Below are 18911 nucleotides of genomic sequence, written 5' to 3' on the forward strand. Positions count from 1 at the left end.
GAAAAATAGTAGCACATGTTTACTGAGTACTTACTGTGTCCCAGACAATATTCTAAGCACTTCCCTTGGACATGCTCATTTAATCTTCTAAAGAACCTTTTAGCATAAATACAGTTATTATTTTATAAGTGAAGAAGCACAGAGAAGGTAACAGCTCCCAGTGCACACCTGTTGTCTATAACATTTGCCCTCGATAACGCTCAGACATGGCAGAGTTAGGCTTTGAAACCAGACCCTACCTGGTAGGCTATTTGGCAGTGCTTTTCAGGCTACAGATTAGGACCAGTCTCCTCTTAGGTCCTCACCACCTTCCAAAAAAAGACTAGAAAAATCAAAGTGCTTCACAGTAGTAAGGACAAACAAACAGCACTTCTGAAAATTGTTTCTTTTTTCCATCATGTGTAGGTATATAAATTTTTCTGTTGGTCGTAATTTTTTAAATGTTGGAAAGGTTTTACTATGTTGTATCAGAAAGACCTCAAGTATGCCTGTAGTCACAGATGAAAGTGGTTCATTATACATTGAACAGATATTTATTATATTCCTATCAAGTCCCAGTACTCAGTTTTGAGTTTTTGGTTACAAAAATTGTTTTGATTTATGAAGTATAGCCTGTTATTCCTCTCCTAGCAGGTTCTTCCCAGCATGTGGCTCTTTGGGTCTTTACTCATTATTTGGGGACAGCAGATCCCCTCCCCAGGCTCAGCTAAGCTTCAGTGGGTTTCCACACTCCCGGTGCACACCTTCTGTCTGTGTCAGGCCGACAGCTGCTGCCCATGTGTTTCCCTTTTCCTCTCCCACAGACACCTGTAACGCATGGGCCTTGTGGCTGTTGGTGGCTTGTCCCCATCTGCTTGTATTTTGGAATTTTCAACCAGTTTCATTCCAAGTGTCGTCGTGCAATTTTGGGTTTTCTATGTCGTTCCTCTCTTTCTACGTGAAAATTTGTTGCTACCATCTTCTAGACTTCCCAAGACCACCTGTGCCTAATGATAACAACTGTTAGGCGTCTGAACAGATTAGAATGTGCCTCTGTGGGAAATCGTTCACTAGCAGTTCCTTTAGGTGTTTGTACCAATTGATAACTAACCTGTCTGGGGTATTTCAGAAAAGGAGAAAGCTTTTGATAAAGAGATAAACTCTTTTTCATAAATCTATAGTTCCTTAGGTTACCATCCTAGAAACAGAATTGCTGATTGAAAGAAAGGGTATGTTCATATTTTGAGGGATGGGGCTGTGTTTATTTTTAAAGCTTGTGCTAGAAACTGTCAGATTGCCCTCCAGAAACAAATACACCAGTTTATATGCCCACTAACACAAGGGTCAGTTTTCCCATGCCCATGCTCAAGTGTGTGTATCATTAAACAATTAAGCATATGGATTGTTAAAACAATTTTGTGCCAATTTACTAGACAAAAGGTGATGTGCTTCATTATTGTAATTCATTATTATATTTCCTTGGTTACTAATGAGCATGCGTATTTTTTAAATTGGCCATTTTATATTTGTCCTTCAGTGAATTTTCTTTTCCTGTCCTTTGTTCATTTTTCTTTTGAGACTTTCTTGTTAGTTTGTGAGAGCTCTTGATACATGAATGAAAATAATCTATCATTCTTAAACAGTCATATATGCTGCAAATCTTTTTCCTCAGTCTGCCCTTTTGTTTTGAGAGTGTTTTAATTTATAGAAATTAATTTCATTATTGAATCTTTTGATTTCTGCTTTTGCATATATGCTTAGAAAGACCTTCCCTACCTAATGATCAGCTGTTTACCTGTATTTTCTTTTAATTGCATTAAAACCTGCTAATCTTTATGCCTTTACAGTTATTCCCTGCTTTGATTTGCAGATGTGTATAGTTTGGATTTAGAGAAAAAGTTATTTACCATTTCTTTTACAGCAAAGATTTGTGGAGAAGACGGGCAGGTGGATCCCAACTGTTTCGTTTCTGCACAGTCCATAGTCTTCAGTGCAATGGAGCACGAGTACGTCGGTTTCACACTCACACATTCTGTGTTCTTGGGAATTTCGGTTCAGTCTCAGGAAAAAACCAAGTTATCTTTGAGGGTTTAAATACTTAAATACTTTGAATGTTTACAGGATCTTATAGGCATCCGCTCAGACTATCTTGGGCAATGGTTTCTTTTAAATACAAATTACGTGAATCCTAGTAAAAGTAAAACAGTTTTGTATTTTTAATGTTGATATTTCTTAAGTTAAAAGAATTTGTTTTTAATTCTGAAGTCACTGGGGGTGATTGTGACTGTAGTGTGATATAGTTTATCTGCTTAAACAACACATGTCTTCAGGTGGATATCCTGATTGTTAGTACATGCTCTAAGCTTAATGGATGCCATAGCACTAAATCCACATGCCCTCAAAAAAAAAATCTCTGTTTTCATTCTTTCATTTAACATTTATGGAAAGGGTGCTGTGCATGGTTAGCTATAGTACCTGCTGAAGGAGATTACAGCCTGAGAGTAATAGGGCATGTTGCTTGGTTACTGCAGTAGGAGGTAGCATGTGTTAGATGCCAGAGGGGAGCTGCAAGCCAGTAAGAGAGGGGAGAGGGTGCTGCAGGGAGAAGAGTCAGGGAGACCCCGTGGGAAGGGAGGGCATGCTGACCCAGGCTGTGAGGCACGGCGGGCACAGCGTGGAAAGAGTGTGTGCTTCCCAGCGGAGCTCTTTCCTCGGTCGGTCCCTCAAATTTTACCTTTTTGTCCACATGCAGGCACTTTAGTGAGTTTCTACGAAGTCACCATTTCTGTAAATACCAGATTGAAGTGCTGACCAGTGGAACTGTTTACCTGGCTGACATTCTCTTCTGTGAGTCAGCCCTCTTTTATTTCTCAGAGGTAAATTCTGCATTTCCTTTCACACCCTGTTAGAGTCCAGCCTCTAAGCTGTAAATGCTGGGGCCCTGCCTGTGGAAAAGAACAGAGAGGAGACAAGTCGTTTCTAAACACATCAATTGGGTTTTAAATATCTCGATTACTGTGTTGTATCTAATGGCAAGAGTACTTGAATGGCATTAAAGAGAACTTGAAAATTCAGTGTAAAATAACTCTATAATTTTGAAAAACCTAATTAAACTGCTTATAAGAGAATGCAGATTTTTAACTATTTAGAGCTGTTTTAAAACCACGGAATTTGATACTTGATTTCAATGCATAAATGTTTGCAGACCAGACTTAAGGAGAAGAGAAAGTAGTGAATTTTTTCCTGCTGTCATCATTCTACTTTAGCCATGTGATAGGATTACCCAGTGAAGTATTTGCAAGGAGCAGTGAGTAAACTCATCTCCTTGAGGCATACAGTTTAGTGTGGTGGGGTGTGTTAGGCTTCAGCTAATGAAATTGTTGCAAAGCAAGTGACTTTGAAGTTGGGGTAGAGGGTTCCTAGTCTCACAGAGTGGTCACTTAGACCCACACCTGCATCCTACCTCCTCACCAGAGTACAATTACTTAGCTGATTCGAGTTCTCAGCCCCTCTCTTTGCCTTGAGTTTAGTTGAGCATTTGTTCAGGTTGCTGTGGCCGCATGGAATGGTGGAAACAATCAGGTGTTCGAGGTTGGGTCCAGTTGGTTTATTCTTTGTATGCTTGGCAGCAAGGAACCACTAATCCACCTTTAATTTTAACTCCAGTTCACTGAAGTTTGCTTTCAGCTGTGTGGTGGTAGGGTTTCTGGTTGTTGCTTAGAGTTGTTTTTTTTTTTTTTGTTTGGGGGGTTTTTTGTTTGTTGGTTTGGTTTGGTTTTTTTCCCCCTCAAACAGTATTTTAATATTTTTTCCATCTCATATGACTGTAAGTTGCTGACTGGCATTAACTGAGTAAGTGTATCTCTTTGGGCAGTGGGTGGTTTTGTGGGGGTTTCTTCTCTTAATGTCCTGTATTTTAATAGTTGGTGCTTATATGAGATGGTGAGAGAAATCTGTTTACAGATTTTCAGTCTGATTTTCCTCTTTTGTATGTTTATTTCCCAGTACATGGAGAAAGAGGACGCAGTGAATATCCTACAGTTCTGGTTGGCAGCAGACAACTTCCAGTCTCAGCTCGCTGCCAAAAAAGGGCAGTACGACGGACAGGAGGCACAGAATGACGCCATGATCTTATATGACAAGTGAGTCTAGTTGGTGGAGGACTTTGGCACTTAGCAGATAATGAGCGTTTGATGTCCTCTTGGGAAGTAAAGGTGGGTCACCTGGGTCTTTGCCATCAGGGAGCTTGCAGGGAGCTTCGGAGGAGCTGCTGCTTACTGGTGTGTGCAAAGTAGGGGTTCTTAGAACACAAGTTGCTGGTGGGAAAGGGGGGTGTGTAGGGGAAATGCAGGTCAATGATGGTGGAGGTCACTGAGGGCTTCACAGAAGGAAGATTTGAGTGCATCCCGAAGAGTGAATTGGATTCTGTTGCCAGAGAAGGTGGGAAAGAATGTTCTTGGAGGAGGCACCAGCATGAGCAGACTCACTGGAGCTTTGGGTGATTGAAAACTTGGGTTGGGACATGAAAGAAGGTGAAACCAATGGGAATACATTGCAGAGGGCTCAGTGGCTACTGAGCCAGACTGACTGCTCAGTGGAGGGCAGTTTTTCATTAGCTTTCCCTGAACATGAGACGGCAGCGCAGTCTGACAGGGAATGGAACTGGAAACTGTGTCCGCTCCGTTTCATCCAACTTTTCTCCCTTCTGTGAAGAAAAGCAGTGTGGTGTTGTATTATAAGCACTTGCTAAGAAGAAAGCTTGAGGGTTAAAAAAAAAAATCCATGGGACCTTAGAGTTGGCAGAGAGCTGAGAGCATCCGGGTCAGGGGTTTCCGAGCTTGCCGGGTGTGCTCGTGCTCCTGTCAGTGCAAGTGTCACCTAGAAACTTGTCAAAAATAGCTTTCCTGCCCTCTTGTGAAAGAGATTCTGCCTCGGCGGGTTTGAGGTATGGCCCAGGAATCTTTCTCTGTAAAGACATCTGGTGATCCTGATGAATAGCCAGGTGAGGGTCTGGTCTGATTTTCCCAATGTGTTAATGAGAACACCAGGGCCCACACGGGTGGTGAATTTCTCAAAGTCACGGGGCAGGTTAGCGGCAGGACTTGGATGTGGTTCTAATGTTTGTCCAGTGTTTATTTTAGTATAATATATTTGTGGGAAAATACTGTACAAGAAACAGTGTTATATGGACATTAACATGGCAGGCGTGTACATTTAGAAATTCGGGGGAGTTCCCTGGTGATCCAGTGGTTAGAATTCTGCAATTTTAGGGACTGAATCTGGGGCCTGGGTTCAAGCCCAGGTCTAAGAACTAAGATCCCACAAGCCACATAGTGTGGCCAGAAAAATTTCTTTTTTGGTCTGTGTTGCCCCACAATTCAAAGCATGGAGGAATATTTGCCAACTTATTTGTTGCAAGGTGTGAGGAGCTCACTTTTTGTTAAGAAAATACTGATAACAAGAAAAAGGGCAGAGAAGGAAATGGCAACCCGCTCCAGTATTCTTGCCTGGGAAATCCCATGGATGGAGGAGCCTGGTGGCTACAGTCCATGGGGTCACCAAAAAAAAAAAAAAAAAAAAACAAAGAAAAAGGGGTTTTCTGTGCTGGAACAGAAGTGTAGCAGCAGTGAAGACCTGGCAGAAGCTCAGTGCCACCCATAGCAGAGATGCCGTCTTCTCACTGGATCCCATTTTCAAACTGGGAGCCGTCTTTAAATGAAGACACCCACCAGCACTATTGTTTTATGAAGCTCATTTTGCCAAATTTGACTTTACCCATTCTTACTCTTCCGCTTTTCTATCTTTTTTCCCCTAATATCGTGTCTCATTAGCCTTTCTGTATTTGTATCAATAACAGGAGCTGGAAGCTACAGAATGCTCAGATGTGGTGGGAGGAAAGGTCGCTGCTGCAGAGCTGCCCTCCACCCAGCTCTGTAAGCCTAGGTCTGCATGAGCCTCAGGAGGGTCTCTGGTGTCAGTGCCAGAAGGCGGTGTAATTGCTGGGATACAGGTTGACTTTGGCCGTCTTTCTGCTGTAGGTACTTCTCCCTCCAGGCCACACACCCTCTTGGATTCGACGATGTTGTGCGACTGGAAATTGAATCCAACATCTGCCGGGAAGGTGGGCCACTCCCTAACTGTTTCACCACTCCGTTACGTCAGGCCTGGACGACCATGGAGAAGGTAACCAAAACCCCAGAAGTGTTAAACTATAGGAAGTTTTTCCTGGTGGAAGTCAGAAAATGAAGTGTGGAGAAAAGCAAACACAACAGTGGACAACTGAAACAATGGTGATTAAGAGCAAAGGCTTTGTGTCTGGCTTGGTGTGTATTAATCTCAACCCTGTAGGCCGAGGGACCCAGGCAGCTCCCGAAGTCCTTTAATGCCATTTTCCTTGTCTCTGAGGTGGGGCTCATACAGGTACTTAACCTCAGAATTGTTTTGAGGATGAAAGTGAGGTAAGATGTGTAGAGTGCTTACTAGTAACATAACCCCTGACACATCATAAGCATTAAAGAATGTTAACTGCTATTATTACAGCTTTTAGATAACTGATAGTACTAAGCAAAGTTAGCTTAGGGATGATCCAAATTTTTCACCAAACCCTCCAACGGGGTTGGAACGCTAGTTTTTTGTATCGTTATCACTTACAGGGTAAGTGCTAATTGCTGCTTATTATTGATAAAGAGTTGAAATTGTGCCTCAGTTATTCTCTGATGAACTAGAGCAGTTTTTCCTAGGAATGGCACAGAGCCCAGGATAAGCCCGTGAGGTTTCTCTCATGTATGGCTTGTGCATCAGATGGAAGGGGATTAATTACACTGCTGCATGACTACCCCTCAAACCTGAGTGTCAGGAGTGTGACGGGTTACATGCAAAAATCAGATCATCAGGGAGCTGCTGGGAAACTGGATAGACTGTTAGCTCTTGTCCAGGGCTGGTAATTTTTTCATGATTAAAATAAACATTGTCTAATCTTAGAGGGGAAAGTTCAAAATCTGTATCATATAGAGAGTGTAAACTTTCTGGGTAATAAAAGAGAAAAACAGAATATCAGAGTACAGTACTATCAAGTAGGTAAATGGTGAGAAGAATGTGTGCCTCCTTCACTAATACTTGGAGTATTTCTGTGCTGGGTGTTGTTGTTACAGGGGTAAACAGAAGAAAAAGCATGGTTCTGCCCTCCTGCAGCTCTGTCTAGGAGGAAGGCATGTGTTAGACACAGACATCAGTATTTACAGTTGTGCTGAATACTGTAAGGGAAAAGTTGAAAATAGGAAATGCCAGTAATAATGATGGGAGCTTAGGATCATTAATAATTTTAAATGCAAATGAAAGCATCTGTGTACATTAGATGTTTATTTAACGGTGATTTGAAAAAACAGAAGCCAGTTTTGGAAAGCCTCTGTCAGAATAGATGCCTTGATAATACTCTAGTGATTATCCTTAGGATTTATCAAAGCTGAAGTTTTCATGCTTTGAACTCAGTAGTCACACTCCTGGTAATTTATCTTAAATAAATCAGTCCAGAAGTCAAAATCAACATATACACGAAGACTTAAGTATTTATAACAAACCAGAAAAACCTAGTTTCAAACTACATTCGCTCCCTGGTCACTAAGACATCCAGATTCAATAGTTTCATGGCTAGTTTTCCGGGGGTTGCCTATAAATTGTACATGTTGTAGTTTTAGTTACAGTGTAAACTGTATACAGAGGGATAACGCTTGGAGTACAAGATGTAAGATCAGGCATGGTGACTGGTAGCTTTAACAAGGTGTCTTCTTTTTCAGGTCTTTTTGCCTGGCTTTTTGTCCAGCAATCTGTATTATAAATACTTGAACGATCTCATCCACTCAGTTCGCGGAGACGAGTTCCTGGGAGGGAGTGTCTCACTGACAGCTCCAGGCTCTATGGGTCCCCCTGATGAATCCCACCCTGGGGCAGCCGACAGCTCCACCTCTCAGGTAGTGACCCGTGTGCCCAGCCGTTAGGGTCCTTTCCCTCAGATCTTAGCATCAGACCCCGTTTATACGCTTTAGGTTGTAGAAGAAACAAGCAGAGATAAAATTAGCCTACTTACTAGATATTCTAACCAAATTCTTTCTGATGATTGACAAACGCGAATTAACTTTTTGGCCAACCCAGTAGAATGCCGTTTTTGTTTAGACACAAAGGCCTAGGTGCTAACCATAAAAAGTATTTTTACATTTTTGGTTGAAGTATAATAATATGTTACAGGAAAGTCTACATTTCATAATCATGTACAGCTCGAAGAATTTAGATAAGCAAACCTAACCCAAGTGACCAGCATCTAGATCAAGAAAGAGAACACCTTACCAGGTTGTCAGACACTGTTGTCCCCTTCCTGTCACTGTCCTCCTCTTTTCTTTCCTTTTTTTCTTTTTTTTTTGTACAACCTTATTGAGATATACTTCACATACCGTACAGTTTATCCATTTACACTGTATAATTCAGTGGTTTTGTAGTTTATTTACAGAGTTGCTTAACTCGCCACAGTCAGTTATAGAACATTTTTTTCACCCAAGAAAGGAGGCCTTTACCCTTTAACTCTTACCCTCCAAGTCCTCGTTCCTCCAGCCCTAGGTGGCTGCTAGTTGACTTTCTGTCTCTATAGATTTCCCTGTTCCAGACATCTCATATAAGTGGAACCTTGTGATATGTTGTCCTTGTGACTGGCTTCTTTTTTCAAGGTTCATCTGTGTTTTTAGCATGTATTGGAACTTTGTTCTTCTATGGCCAAATGACACTCCATCATATAGACACACCACATTTTTTTTACTCCTCAGCTCGTGAACGTCGGGATTATTGTTTTTGGCTGTTAGGAGTCACACTGCTGTACAGTTTTTGTGTGGATGTATATTTTCATTTCTCTGGTGTACATACCTAGGAGTAGGATGGCTGGGTCAAATGATGACTAACTCAGTCTTGATTACTGTTCCTTTGTAATAAGTTTTGAAATCGGGAAATGAGAGTCCTCCAACTTAGTTCTAGTTTATAGGTTTTGAAAGCTTTGAAATCAGGAACTGTGTGTGTGTGTCCTCTGACTTTGCATTTTTTTCATTTGCAAGATTGATTTGGATGTTCTGGTTCCTTGTAGTTTCATGTGAATTTCAGGATCAGCTTTAACATTTTGGGTCAGAATTACATTGAATCTGAAGGTTCCTTTAGAAAGTGTTGCCATCTTCACAGTATTGAGTCTTACAGTCCATGAACACGGAATACCATTCCATTTATTTATGCCATCTTTTATTTCTTTCAGCAGTGTTTCGTAGTTTTAAGTGTACACTTTTTACACCTCCTTGAGTCAGGTTATTCCTAAGTAGTTTATTATCTTTGATGCTATTATAAACAGAAATTGTTTCCTTAATTTATTTTTCTGATTCTTCACCAAATGTGTAGAAATGTTACGGTTTTTGTGTGTTTATCTTGTACCTTCAACTTTACTGAATTCATTTGTTAGCTCTAAATAGTTGTCTGTGGATTCTTTAGGGTTTTCTATATCTAAGATCATGTCATCTGCAAATAGAAATAGTTTTCTTTCTTATCAACTTTGGATGTCTTTTATTCCTTTTCTTGCCAAACTGCTCTGGCTAGAAATTGCAGTACAGTGTTGAACAGAAGTGGTGACAGTGTGCATCTTTGCTGTAGAGTGTTCTCTTAAGTGTCTGGTCCATTACTTTTTTATATATATTTTTTTAATTTAACCTGTGCTTTAGTCATTGATGTTAAAGGTATTCCTATCTGTTGTTACTTTAAACAATGCTGCAACAAATAATCTTGTGTATAAGTCATTTTGTATAAATCTATTTATGATTGAATTTTAGAAGTGGAGTCACTGGGTCAACCCATGCCTCTATTTCATAGAGGTACCAGTTCTGACTTGCTTTCTTTGTGGGCATGAGGAGTGGGAGGTAAAATACTATTCGTTTTAGCAAGTTTCCTCCATCTTCTGTTTTGTCACATGGCCACACTAAGAATCAAAAGCGTTCATGTTGATACTGTGAAAGTCGGGCTTAACATTTATCAGCCAAGATACATGTGCATGGAAGAAGGGAGTTTTACACAGTTGGGAACATAAGCTCAGTTGTTGGAACTCGATTTCTTAGGGAAAGCACGTGTGGCATACGGATGCACGTGTCATATGTGTCGGTATTGTGCATCCCTCCTGCACTTATGTTTGAGTCTCAGGATCATTGCTTTTAAGCATCTCATTCATGACGGGGTTGAGGGGAACGTGTGTGTTTTAAACACTGAAGATTTTGTATAGATCTATCGTTCCAAACCCAGGACTGACTTGACTCCTGAATAACATACACTAATTTAACAATTTCTGTTGTAGTCCAGTATGAAAAAAGCCAGTGTTAAGATTCTGAAAAATTTTGATGAAGCGATAATTGTGGACGCTGCAAGTCTGGATCCAGAATCTTTGTATCAACGGACATATGCGGGGTAAGCATCTTTTTAAAAGAAAATATTTTAATTTAAAATGTAAAAATTGTCTCCACTGTCTCATCTATGCCCTTCCCTTTTACATGTAGTGTGGTTAAGGGTGAAGGCTAAGGAGTGACTTCCTGGGTTTAATCTTGGCTCAGCTGCTGATGGCAAGCTGCCTAATGCTCTCCAGTTTTTCATCCGTGAAACGAGAATGAGTCCTGCTTCGTTGGGTTGGTGAAGGGGATTAAATGAGATAGTACATGAAAAGCATTGAAAACGTTGCCTGATAGCAGTGAGCACTCAGTGGATTCCATTGCCATCCTCATTTCCACCGCTGTGTATGACACTGATGCATGTCATGTTTACATAATGTGTGCTAAGCTGTCTTGTCCACGTTTCATTTGATTCATATGTTAGCTATTTTGAAGTCTCTGTTTTAAACTACAAAGAAGCTGATAGCATTTATCATGGACTCTATAACTAGAACCGTTGGCTGTCAGTAACTGCAGGGGATTGCAGGACCCCTTCAGATACCAGAATCTGAGGATGCTCGAGTGCCTTGTATGAAGTGACCTGGTATTTTAAACCCATATAAATCATCTCTTGATTACTTATAACACCTAACAGAATGTCAGTGCTTTGTAAGTAATTGTAAATACAATGTAAATGCTATGTAAATAGTTGCCAGTGTACAGCAAATTCAAGTTTTGCTATTTGAAACTTTCTAGATTTTTTTTTCCCTCTGAATACTTTATAAATCGGTCGTTGATTGAGTCTGTAGATCTGGAGCCTTCAGATATGGGGAACCAGCTGTATTTGGGGAAACAGAAAGATTCCTTTGTATTTTGGAGTTAACTTGGTTGTTTATTTTATTCTGAAACAGAAAGGCAGTGATATAGCACTTCTCGATCTTTACCACAGATCAAATCATATTATCACTTCCTCTTCCCTGAAGATGGCTTGAAAACACAGAAACCTGTGTAAAGGCATGCATGATTACCCCACCCCAGTCCTGGCAGTAGCATGAAAGGAGATTTCAACATGCTTATTTGCTTTTATCAGAAAGTAAAGTGATAGTTGGGAGACCAAGGAGTCCAGAAAATACTTTGAAGTAAATAGAAAGTTATTTTGGCGACTCAGTCTTCAGCTGTGTCAGTGTTGTAGTAATCTTTATTTCTTCCTTCAGGAAATGGTAGACAATAAGGCTAAATGAGTTAATTCCCAAAGATGCTATTTATTCTTAAGTAATGATTGGTTCATTTATTTCAGACCTTAAGAAAGACTGTCAATTGCAAGATGTTTTATTTCTATAGTTTTCTTGTATGTAAAGTAAATACATGTTAATTTATAAAATTTAAATTTGTAAAATAAATATATGTATAGTGTGAGTGAAATAATGATTTTTTTCCCCTCTATCTTTAGAGATAGATTTTAGTGTTTGTTTTAGTTTAACGGTTCTAGCATCTTCCTGAAATTTTTCTAAAGGCCAACAAATCTGTAGCAGTTGGTGTATTGGCACCCACATATTAACTGACTTATTAGGAAGGCTCTTTCTAGAATAAGATCTGCTTTACCTGAGATGAAATAATATGTAGGCATCAGAAGATTTTCTTTTTTTAACTAAGTTTAACTAATACAAATATATTGATCTCATCTTCCAAAAATGAAATTTACAAATAAGGCTACTGTGCCCTTTGATTACAAATCAATGCCTGTTTTCTCCCCTTCCTTCTCAGGATAATCACTGTTATGTTATGGTGTATATTTTTGTTGGCTTATGTTTATATGATTGAAATTACACTCCATTCTGTCTTGTGCTTTCATTCATAGTGAGTTTGGAGATTTTTCTATGTTAGTCTACACATATTTACCTCAACTGTGTTGTTACTATTCCATAAATAATGTTAATTATAGCTCATAACTGTTGCTAAATATTTCACAATGTCTTTTGTTACTATTTGGCATTGATGGTTATTGGTATTAACTGGGTTTTGGTATTAATAGGTTAGAGAAAGTTTACTTTCTGTGAGGGACAATTCTTTTAGAAATAAGCCCTACTCTGAGTAAAATGGATAGGTATAAATTGTATTTCTCGTTTTCCAGATCTAGATAAGATGCTTAAATTTAATTTTTCTTCTTAATTTCAAGTGGATTGTTAGACATTGTGTTCTTTTCATACTTATTTAGGAAGATGACCTTTGGAAGAGTTAGTGACTTGGGTCAGTTCATCCGAGAATCTGAGCCTGAACCTGATGTAAAGAAATCAAAAGGTTTGTGGTGTTTTTATACATTGTATCACGCCTTTGGTGGCTCAGACAGCAAAGCATCTGCCTACAATGCGGGAGACCCAGGTTCGATCCCTGGGTGGGAAAGATCCTCTGGAGAAGGAAATGGCAACCCAGTCCAGTATTCTTGCTTGGAAAATCCCATGAGAGGAGCCTGGTAGGCTACAGTCCACGTGGTCACAAAGAGTCGGACACGACTGAGTGACTTCACGTCACTTCTTTAATCACGCCTTTACTCACATTAGTCATTGCCTGTAAGTGAAGGGTTGTTGAAGATTTAAACTGTTTATTTTACAAAATAGCTGTCATATCTTTATCCTTGTGTTTATAGTCAGGAGTGAGTCCAAGGGCTTGGTGTAATCAGGGCTCCACACAGTTTCTCTCTCTGAATCAGAAGTTACTGAACTTGGTTTCCCATTACAGAAGGCACGTCTGCATGAAACAGTGGCTTCAGAACACCATGCTGACAGCAGTTTGCTGTTCAGCTCTACTTCCTCTCCCTTCCTCTCCTTGCCGAGGCAGCTGCAGAGAGTGTTTGTCATTTGCCAACCTGTAGTTTTATTTTGCTCTATCTAATGATAGAGCAAATAAGGAAGGGCCACATTTTAAGGCGGCTATAGCTCAGAAACTTCTGAGAATATGGAAACTTTACTTTCAGGTCAAGCAAGGTTAATTTTAATAGTCACCTTCACACCATCTAGGAGAAAGTGTAACAAGAAGGAATTGTAAGGGATGTTTTGAGCGGGTGGTCCCTGCAGTGGTGGTGCACTGGCAGGAGATTGAGCTGTGTGTGCCCTGTGAACACCCTCGTGTGTTTCCAGGAAACCTGTGGTCATGTCTTCTGGGCAGCAGGGATTTCTAAGCAGAGTGCAGTGAGATGCTTCTTTCTGCCGTAGTCTGGGAATGAAGTGCAGTTGGGGAGAGTCTGGTGTCAGAGAGGCTACTCGGGGAGTAGGATTCACTAGTAATGTAGGTAGAAGAAAAGGAGGATTTTGGGGTAGGTAGTAGTAGCAGGAATTAGGTCAGATTTATAACACTTAGGAAATTGAGGAGACTACATCCAACGTGAAATTTGGTTACAGATTCACGGGGAAAATAAATGAGGAAGGCAGATGAGGTTTTAACATGGGTTCTCTAAATAAAATGTTATGATGTTGATTTTCAATAGAGGATTAAATTATTGTCTGAGATGAATGCTACAAAAAGGTATATGAGAGAAGAGCTCTACTTGGAGCAGATTAAGTTTGAAATGTCTTAGGACAACTTTTAAATTAAGTATTGGTATGACACCTAAGAACAAATTTTTGAGTTATTTGCATTTTGAAGGAAGTTGAAGCCAAGGAGGGGATGAGATGCCCCAGAGAAAGTGCTGAGGGAACAACGGGATCCTGAAGAAGCTTCTCTGGAGCGGGGGAGGCGCTGCTGGAAGAAGAGAGGGAAGCCTTCGCAAGTAGAGGCTGTCAATAGCCTGGAGAAAGAGCTGAGCACCAAGAAATTCAGTGGGTTCAACAGCCGTTTGAGACTTCAGGCAGAACATGTAATGTTGTGGCCATGTAATGTTGACTCTGCCTGACCATAAAGTTTAACAAGATTAGTATTTCGACTTCTGGCTAGTAATACAAATTATTAAGGGGAAAGGATCCAGGTTTTATATTTTTCATGAATACTACAGTTTACTGTAGACTACCCCAGTCATTGAACTAATCAGGATCTTGCCTGAGAAACAGGCTACCAGACACTTGGTTTAAGGCTGAGTTAGATGTGAGCCTGTTTGTATTCATGAAAGGATAAGCTGTGTGTTTAACTCACGGAAATAGAGGCTAGCCTCCTTCCTCGGTAGTGCCTCAGTGTTTTAAGTACAGATGTGTGGAGAGGCTGTGTGTCTCCTGGGAAGTTGTTATAGCCTGGACAGAGCATGGCTGTTTAAAACAGTGATCTTACCCAGCAAATTCGCAGACCAGAGATCCAACGTGTAGCAACAATATCTGCACTGGGAACCCTTTTGTAGAGGAGCTGGTCTGAAAGATTTATGTCCATCCACCTGTCAGTGGATTGTACTTCTTGATGTATTGCTAGATTCTGCCCTCAAGGCCAGATCCTGGTCCTGGTTTTATTTGATCTTTGAATGTTTACTGCAAATTTTAACACTGGTTGATAGTTTCTTTCATCAAGTGAGGAGAACAGAAGAAAAACCTCAAGCTCTAAAACAGCTTTTCAAAGTTTTTTCAAGCCATATTTGCAAATTAAATATTCTCTTATGGAAACAATATAATCAGTTTGTGTTAATGGCCTTAATTTGGGAGTGAGGTTGTACAAAAAAAAAATATATATATATATATATATTTTTTTTTTTTTTTTTTTTAAGTATCTTCTGGGACTTCTCTGGTAGCTCAGTGGTGAAGAATCTGCCTGCCAATGTAGGAGACGTGGGTTTGATCCCTAGTTCAGGAAGACCCCATATGCCGCAGAGCAACTGAGCTCATGTGCCACAACTGCTAAGCCTGTGCTGCTCTAGACCCTGGGAGCCACAACTGCTGAGCCTGTGCTCTGGAGCCCAGGAGCCACAACTGTTGAGCCCATGTGCCATAACTACTGAAGCATGCATACCCTAGAGCCCATGCTCTGCAACAAGAGAAACTGCCACAGTGAGAAGCCCAAGCACTGCAACTAGCGAGTAGCCCCCCCACTCACTCCAACTAGAGGAAAGCCCATGCAGCAATGAAGGCCCAGCACAGCCAAAAATAGATACATGATTTTTTTTTTTTTTTTAATTTTTAAAGTTTGTATTTTAAAAACTGGGAAATGGCTTTTAATAATCTTTTTTAATGTAAAATTATGCATGAGGTCTACATTCAACTTTGGCTTTGTTTACTAGGATCCATGTTCTCTCAAGCTATGAAGAAATGGGTGCAAGGAAATACTGATGAGGTAAATTCTACTTGTAGTGTAAAAAGATTTCTGTCTTATCAGCGGCACTTATTCTAAGTAAGGTTTCAGGCTTTCTCTCTCCTTAGTTCCTGATGCTTAAGCAGCATGGCACCTTATTGCTTCCTTGTCTCAGAGGTGACAGGAAGGCGTGGCCCTTCCAAGATCTCACAATTGCCTGGAGGCAGTGGTCCTCAGTCCAGAGTCTCTGACCACAGAAAACAGTCAAGCAATCAGGTTCCCATCAGTCAGCAGGCATCAGTGATCAGTGCCACAACAAAACTCAAACATTTCCTTCCTCACTGTCAGGTATACTTTCAGAAATAGAGGTTTGTTTTTTTGAATAGTTAGGTACATTGAAAGACGAGAGTGGAAGAAGAAAAATGTTTGATTTTGACCATCTAACATGAAACTAGTCATGCTGTTGGCTGGCCTGTAGCTGACTCTGGGGACCAGTGAATCATATGTAAACATACCAAAACCAGAGGGCGGCCTGGGTCCTTTGATGCATAGGAATGTGCTTCTTTCCAAATACGTAGAAATGATATGTATACACAGTTGTGTTGAGAGCACTAATAATGTTTGTTGGTTTTTCTAGCAAATAACTGTTATCAACAACTTAATTACTTTTTTAGGCCCAGGAGGAGCTAGCTTGGAAGATTGCTAAAATGATAGTCAGTGATGTGATGCAGCAGGCCCAGTGTGATCAGCCATTAGAGAAGTCCACAAAGGTAAGGACCCAGCCTGCATGAAACAAAAGAGAATTAGATCTCGATACAAATGTGCAGGACGTAAGGGAACTTCTGCTCCAGCCAACCATGAATCAAAAATACATTTCTTTAAAAAAAATTTCTGAAAAGCAGAACTTGATTTGCCATGCCCGGCAACTATTTACATGGCATTTACATTGTATTAGGTAATTATAAGTAAGCGAGAGGTGATTTCAGGTACTCAGGATGAGGTGTGTGAGTTATATGAAAATACCACGCCCCACACTGTGTCAGGGGCTCGAGCATTCTCAACTTGTTGGTATCCGCAGGGGACCTGGAAATAGTGCCTCACCATTCTTGGGGGATGGCCATGCCTGTGGGGTACTGCTGAAGGCGTTCTTACAGGCAGATTTGTAGCATTAAATGTTGATATTAGATGATAACCCAGCAAGTTGGAGAGAGCCGCTTAGCCCCCTGGTGTTTTCTTCAAGAAAAGACTCCCAGTGTTCTTCTAGCTTTGTGTTCTGTAACCTGGGTTGATTCAGGAGGACTTCCTGTGACAGGAGAACTTCTGCTCAGACTCCTGATGATGGCGTTAAACTGCTCTATGTTGTTCACGTTAGCAGGAGTTAGGAACCCAAGCTACCTGTGTTCACGTGACGTCCCCTGTGACCCTCCATAGTTTGGAGGCAGGAATTGAGATGTGGGTCCAGCATCACCCGTTCCTTGCCAGCTTTTTACTCTAAGAACTGTCGTTATCAGAGCTTGGTGTAATTTTGAACTTTTCACTGAGCTAATTCAGACCAAAGCTCTGCTCACTTTTGCAGACTCTGTCCTCTTTTCTGTGTAAGGGTGATAATTTGTACCTATATTTATCCTTACCGGCTTAGCCAAACCCAAAATAACAAAGAGCAAGATAAAGGTGTAGAAAGAAGTGCAGGATGGTTGTTTCTGTGATCCCCGTTACCATGTTGATGATCAAATGTTCCACAGTATGAAATTGTTCTTTAGAAACCATTTTGGAAAGCAGATTTTCAGCTTAAGGCTTTTCATTGTTGTGTGTTCAGATTTTATTATCATGTGTGCTTTTCTTTTTTTTTTTTTTTTTTTCTTTTCCTTTATTTATTTATTTATTTTTTCAGTGGGTTTTGTCATACATTGATATGAATCAGCCATAGATTTACACGTATTCCCCATCCCGATCCCCCCTCCCACCTCCCTCTCCACCCGATTCCTCTGGGTCTTCCCAGTGCACCAGGCCCGAGCACTTGTCTCATGCATCCCACCTGGGCTGGTGATCTGTTTCACCATAGATAATATACATGCTGTTCTTTCGAAACATCCCACCCTCACCTTCTCCCACAGAGTTCAAAAGTCTGTTCTGTACTTCTGTGTCTCTTTTTCTGTTTTGCATATAGGGTTGTAAAAATATGGAACGCTTCACAAATTTGTGTGTCATCCTTGCGCAGGGGCCATGCTAATCTTCTCTGTATCGTTCCAGTTTTAGTATATGTGCTGCCGAAGCGAGCACTCATGTGTGCTTTTCATGTCTAAGATATGCAGGAATACTTTGCTTCTAACCTTACTTGGCCTTCTCTTTGGTTAGCTGAGATGATGGTCCTGCAGGTGTGGTCAGAGCCCTTGGTGTGGTCAAAGCCCTGAGCCAGCAGACCTAGCACTGTCCATTCCCAGTCAGTATGTGTGACCTTATGCGAGTTGCTTCTTTCTGGTCCCTTCATTTCCTTATCAGCAGATCAGAGAAGTTGGACAAGAAAATCTCCTAAGATCCCCTGTAATTCTCAGTCCATGACTGTGTGAATGTGAAAGTCCTGCCCCCACAGATGAGGTCACAGCTTCTTCTTAACCCACATGGATATCTCTCTGCTTTGAATTGACTGCTGAGCATTTGTCTGTAGAAAGCACTTGGGCATTTAAACTCAGGGCATTAATGACTTATTTTGTGTGTGTATGTCCCATCTCACAGATAGTAAGGACCCTGTCTTCTGTGATGTTTGGTTCCTTGTCAGTGCAGTGAGAAGGTGGACTCAGCTTCAGAAGCTTGGTCTCAGGTAGCCAGCCGGAAGATCACAAGTCTCTGTTTTCTTGCTAGAAGCTCTGGAGAATTCCATGTTATGGTTCTGTCTCCATCTCGTTAATCCCCAACAGATGGTTATTTGGTTGTCTGGGGTTGTTCCCTGTCACAAAACAATGCTTTAATGAATAGTGTATGAAAGTCTTTGTCCCTTCTTATGAGTGTGCTGTGGAGTTAGTTCCTAGAAACAGAATTATTTGTCAAAAAGTAGATATTTCATTCTAATATCTATCACCTAGATGGAAAGATAAAAAAGCAAGTTTAGTTGTCAGTCCTCGTCATGTTACCTTTGGGTGGGCCACTTGGCATCTTCAGCCTTTCATTGGTTCTGCTGTAAATGGAGGTGATTGTAGTAGGGTCCTGAGGTGGTACACAGTACCTGGTATGCAGGAGGCACTCACTCAGCACTGCGTCCCCTTGTGATGGTAGTGTGTCCCTGGTTGTAGAAATGTACCTTACCTT

General features: G+C 40.8%; 1 protein-coding gene and 1 non-coding gene across 3 annotated transcripts in view; one reads left to right on the forward strand and one right to left on the reverse strand.

Moving 5' to 3' along the window:
* The window catches only part of AKAP10 (A-kinase anchoring protein 10), a 38991-nt gene that overhangs the window by 18631 nt on the left and 1449 nt on the right, over window positions 1-18911 (forward strand). For both annotated transcript variants that reach the window (XM_061143599.1, XM_061143600.1), the window contains 9 exons: window positions 1901-1985; window positions 2732-2855; window positions 3985-4121; window positions 6018-6162; window positions 7773-7946; window positions 10343-10452; window positions 12625-12707; window positions 15598-15650; window positions 16283-16378. In XM_061143599.1, the coding sequence (XP_060999582.1) occupies window positions 1901-1985; window positions 2732-2855; window positions 3985-4121; window positions 6018-6162; window positions 7773-7946; window positions 10343-10452; window positions 12625-12707; window positions 15598-15650; window positions 16283-16378 (1007 nt within the window). The remainder of the gene's footprint in view (window positions 1-1900; window positions 1986-2731; window positions 2856-3984; window positions 4122-6017; window positions 6163-7772; window positions 7947-10342; window positions 10453-12624; window positions 12708-15597; window positions 15651-16282; window positions 16379-18911) is intronic.
* LOC133058026 (U6 spliceosomal RNA) lies at window positions 17782-17888 on the reverse strand. The gene has a single exon (XR_009693152.1). It is a non-coding gene; the product is annotated as a U6 spliceosomal RNA (small nuclear RNA).

Source organism: Dama dama, chromosome 5, assembly GCF_033118175.1.
Source record: "Dama dama isolate Ldn47 chromosome 5, ASM3311817v1, whole genome shotgun sequence".
NCBI lineage: Eukaryota > Metazoa > Chordata > Mammalia > Artiodactyla > Cervidae > Dama > Dama dama.